Raw genomic sequence first — 4,810 nt, forward strand, 5'->3', positions numbered from 1 at the left:
CGGACTCCTGGCCCACGCGGTGCGTGTGAACAGCTTATTAGCCTTTGCTGCCTCACTCCCACAGCCTGGCTCCGCTGCCCATGAGAGTCTCGGTAATCCCCGGGCCCTTTGCTGCCCCGATTACGTCATTGGTGCTCTCAGCCTCACGCAGCCATCCACCTGACCACCCACACACCCGCGTGTGTACCAATTGTATCGCGACCAATTCCATCACAATCATCAGTCATGTCATTGATGTTCCTTTGGACCTGCTGCAACAGCCTGGTGGAAGCTACCGAGCAGCTGGAGACGGCCGCGGCCCGCATCCTTGACCCCGCGGCGGCCGTCGCGCACGTGGGGGAGGCGGCGGGCGGCGCCGCGGCAGCGGGCGGCGCGGCAGCGGGCGGCGGGCGGCGGCGGCGGGCGTGGCTGGACGGGCGCGGCAGCTTCATGCGACCGCTGCTGCATCTGATGGTGATGCGGCCCACATGGCATCATTTGAAGACGGCGGCGGTCGACCACATCCCCGCGGCGCTGAAGAGCCGGGAGGGTGCGCGGGGCGGCGCGTCGCGCGCCTCGCCGCAAACGGCTGGGGTTTGCGGGGCGCCGCAGGGGATGTTGAGGGTCCGCCCGCCAGCTTTGAATGGGAGATCGGGACCCTGGAGAGGGGGCTGGCATGCGTGTAACCTGCACTGCTGTGGATCCCTCTGACTGAGCCACACTGCACGCACCCTCTTTTGAACGTCACTCATTTTCAACAACGCTGGCACCGCTTGAAACCGCGACTGCGCGCAGCCCTGTCTGCAGCGCTGTCGGACCGCACCTTCCAGGCAGCTGCCAAGTTCTTCTTCGCCACGTCGACCGTGCTGCTGCTCACCCTCGCCCTGTCTGCGGCGGAGCCGTCTGTGCGGTACGCGCAGCCGATCTTTGGCTTCGTGGCGACGTGCGTGGCAGTGCAGGAGCGCGTGGAGGCCACCGCTGACAAGGCAAGCCGCGGCCGAGGGACAACCTGATCCGATGTGAACTGATCTGTTCTGGTCTGATGCGATGTGATTTTATCAGGGGCTATTTGGGCAGTCGTTGAGACACGTGTCGCTGCGCGTTGGGGTTGGGCTCGGGCAGTTGCGTGACCAAGGCCATGTATTTCAGCCACTCAGCCACCTGCTATCATCTTTTTATCCACGCGCCCACCAAACCATCACCTGCCATGTGTGGGCGAGGCGTTCTCACTCCTCCTGTCCTCATGTGTGTGAGCTTTGACCCATGCCCGACCGCGCCGCCGTCGCCGTGTCACCCCACGCGCGTCACCAGGTGACCCTCCGCATCATCGGCACCGTCGTCGGCGCCTCCCTCGGCGAAGCCGTCATGTCGTCCCACGCCCTGGCCAACAGCCCCGCGTTCCTTGCCGCCTGCATCGCCGCCGTCGCCGCGCTGTTCGGGTCCATCGCCATGGGTCCCGTGCGCGTCGGTGCCAGCCTGGCGCTGTTCACGTTCACGTCTGTCGTGCTCTGCCAGTACCGCGGCTGCTGCGGCGCAACGACAGCGAGCACCGCCTACTTTTTGACCCGCATGGCCTCGGTGAGGGATGACGTCTGAGTGACGTCATCGATGGTATTACTGCATGTGCACATCAGGGGTTGTAGGCATGCTGGCTTCTTTGCCTTGAAGGCGTTCCACGAGCACACGTCCGGCTGCCGAGAACCAGGGTTGAGCTGATCGCCTGTGACTCCCCACCCCCCCCCCTCAAAATCCCCAAGGCCAGCGCCGCTGCATAACGTCATGCTGACACCACACCTCCACGCCTCGCCCCCCTTCCCCTCAGGTCGTCGCGGGCTGCGTGTGGGCGGCCCTGGTGTCAAACCTCCTGCTGCCCAGCTACACCAGCGACTGGGCCATAGGTGAGTTGAGGCCCTCGTTTAGTGTATCTTTATGGAGCGCACACATCTATACATGTTATGTACAAGATCTGAAACGTCATGAGGGCAGCACCCGCCCCCCAAAAGGACCGCCTGGGAAGCTACTGCTGCTGCGGCTTGGCGACTCTGCGCTCCACTCCACTTGCTGCAGGAAGCAGCTTGATCATCCCGCCGGCCCCCACCCCTCCTCTCAGCCCACCTCACCCCATTCGTTTGCGTGAGCGTCGCCCGCCTCACATGCGCGTGACACCGACCCCGGCCGTTCCGTGGCGCATGACCCACACCCCAGCCGCCTGCCCTGGCTTCCCCATCGCACTCGTGCCGCAGATCAGCTGGCGACCTGCCTGGAGAGGTCTGCGGTCCTGATCTCAGATCTCTACAACCACCAGTTCCGCGCCATGCGCGCCGCCGCCGCGCGCTCGGGCCTGATCTGCGACGCCGACACCGCCGCCGCGGCCTCCGCCGCCGCCGCCGCGGCCGCCGCCTTCGGCCCCGCCCCGGCGCCGGCCGGGAAGGATGCGGTTGGCGCTGCAGGGGCGGCGGCGGAAGCGCAGCAGTCGCTTGAGGCGACAGAGTTGGCGCTGGCGGCGCGGCTGCGCCCGGAGGTCGTGGCGCCGCTGCTGGCGGTGCAGGCGGCGCTTGAGAAGGAGAGCGTGTCGTGGCGGCGAGGGCCGCTGGCGACGCCGAAGGTCGCGCGCGACGTGCTGGCGGGGCTGCGGGTGCGTGTCTGTGCCCTGTGGCCGAGCGCACGCACGCGCGTCTTGCCTTCTGCTTTGCGTGCGCCGGCCGGCCGGGTGCAAGTGTTTGCAGCTGCTGCAGGAGCTGCTCGGTGCTTGCTCGCTGTTTTGCGTCCGATGAAGGTCCCTCGCATGCCGGCACTCGCGCGCCACCCCACCGCACCTGCGTCTCTTCCGCGAGCGCGCCGTCTGCTGCCCGCCCGGCTGTGGAACAAAGAGGGAGCCCCACCACCCAAAGCAACACCCCACGCTCAGGCACACAGACACATGCACACATACATGCAAACAAAATACACGCACACATACATACACACATACTCTCACCTCAACAACCCCAGGTGCTGGCCCATGCGATCGTGGCCCAGCGCATCACCCTGTCACCCGCGCCCACCATGGCCCCCTCGTCACTCACCGGCCACGGCTACTTCTTCATGGGGCCCCTCCACGACACCTGGGTGGCCGTCGTCGCCTCAGTGCAGGCGCTCGCGGCGGCGGCCGCCGCGCAGCTGCGGCGGCCGACGGACGCGGGCGGCGCGGCGCTCGCGGCGGAGGTGCGGGGGCGGGGGCCCGTGGGCTGGAGTGTGCCCGTTTTGAAATCCGCGGGGTCTGCTCTAGGACCTTTTCCAATAGAGATCCAATAATTCACACACGCACAGGCACTCTTTGCGTGTGTACACACATGACATCACATCACATCACGCTTTGCCAGCAGCGAGGCGACAACCCTGGATCCCCTTGAGGTGTATCATCTCTCAGACACATGCACACAATTGTCTACCAAGTTTCACATGAAATCATGCACGCACGGCCCTCCCAGATCGAGCGGTTAGAGCAGCTGCGCATGCAGCTTCGCGGCGCCTTCCTCGCCGTCCGCCGCGCCCGCCACTCCTCTGTCCGCCAGCTCTCCCGCCGCTTTGCCTCCTTCGGCCGCTCCTTCGGCGACCTCCCCGCCGTCGCCGCCGCCGCAGAGTCCGCAGCGGCGGCAGCGGCGGCGGCCGGGGGCGGGGCGGAGGGGGCGGCGGCGGCGGCGCGGGCGGCGGAGGGCGTTGATGGGGGGCTGCGGCTTGAGGTGTCTGATCTACCTGGGGTTCAGGACAGCGTCCAGTACTTTGCCTGGCAGGTTGGATTTATTCACTTTTTTATCCCTGGGTTTAGGGGATCCAGGGTCTTCACCTGGGGTGGATAGCCGGGCCCAACCAGGGAGTAGCGCTGCGCCCGCCCGCCGGCTTGCCCGTGGCGGGGCGCCCCCCAGCTGCTGGCGCGTGGTCCAGGTTCGCGAGCCGCCCTGATTTGCCGATCCCTCCACCCTTGGGGCAAACGGCGACGCCGGCGGCAGAAACCTTGACTCCCTTCCCGCTCCTGCGCCCGCAGTTTGCGGCCAGCCGCTGCCTAAACGAAATCACGGCTGTCGCCCGCCTGGTGCTGTGGGCGTCTGAGAAGCGCCGCCGCCGCGCCGCCGCCGCCGCAGCCCGCGGCGGGCGCCTTGCGCGGTGGGCGGGCGGCGCGCGGGAGCTGGCGGGGCGCGTGCTGGCGTCGCTTTGAGGGGACGACACGCGGCAAGAGTTGGACTTGCGGTGCGAAGGGTTCAAATTCGGGGCTTTGGGTTACAACGGTTGTGGGGCCAGCGCAGAAGTTTGTTATGTGCCTACGGGTGGCTTCGGCTCTTCCTCATTTGCTTCAAGCTTACTTCAATCTGTCACATCGTCATTTCACTTACGTGACGCTGTGAGGGTGGCGAACGAGTCGGCGGCGCAATGGTACAACTTGCCTGAGCGATGTATGTTGTGCGATGTTGAGGAGCGTCGCTGCCTGTGCAGCTCTGCAAACAGCGCAAGCAGACAGGCGTGCATCAGCAAAGCAGACCGACGCCGCCTTTTGAGGGCTGGCTTGCAGTTCCAAGATATGCGCTCCCATGCACTTCAATCAGGCGTTTCGGCTGCTCGCACAGTTGGGTTAGTTGCCCTGCTGCGGCTTCTCCGCCCCACCCAGCCCAGGCTCATCCTCAAGCCTGTCTGGCTGCCAATGCTTGAATTTGCCCGGGTTCGAACCTGTGTCCTCCGCTCTGAGAGAACATGCAGGCCCATCACGGCTGGAGCACCAAATGTAACGTGACAAGCCCAACACGTGTTACTAGCGTGCTTGGGGAGGGCTCTACGGTCCTCTGTACCCATGATATTC

At 65.8% G+C, this 4,810-nt stretch overlaps 2 protein-coding genes across 2 annotated transcripts; both read left to right on the plus strand.

Annotated features, from left to right (window-relative positions):
* Positions 1-225: 225 nt before the first annotated feature.
* On the plus strand, positions 226-992 carry MNEG_9129 (hypothetical protein; the record flags this gene model as incomplete). Its single annotated transcript, XM_014042397.1, has 2 exons — positions 226-529; positions 775-992. 2 exons carry the CDS (start codon positions 226-228, stop codon positions 990-992), a joined length of 522 nt encoding a protein of 173 aa, XP_013897851.1.
* Positions 993-1,344: 352 nt separating this feature from the next.
* Positions 1,345-4,174, plus strand: MNEG_9130 (hypothetical protein; the record flags this gene model as incomplete). Its single annotated transcript, XM_014042398.1, has 6 exons — positions 1,345-1,557; positions 1,802-1,877; positions 2,223-2,614; positions 2,971-3,183; positions 3,450-3,752; positions 4,004-4,174. The coding sequence occupies 6 exons, from the start codon at positions 1,345-1,347 to the stop codon at positions 4,172-4,174; spliced, it is 1,368 nt and encodes a 455-aa protein (XP_013897852.1).
* Between the last annotated feature and the right edge of the window lie 636 nt (positions 4,175-4,810).

This window comes from Monoraphidium neglectum, assembly GCF_000611645.1.
Source record: "Monoraphidium neglectum strain SAG 48.87 unplaced genomic scaffold scaffold01829, whole genome shotgun sequence".
Taxonomy (NCBI): domain Eukaryota; kingdom Viridiplantae; phylum Chlorophyta; class Chlorophyceae; order Sphaeropleales; family Selenastraceae; genus Monoraphidium; species Monoraphidium neglectum.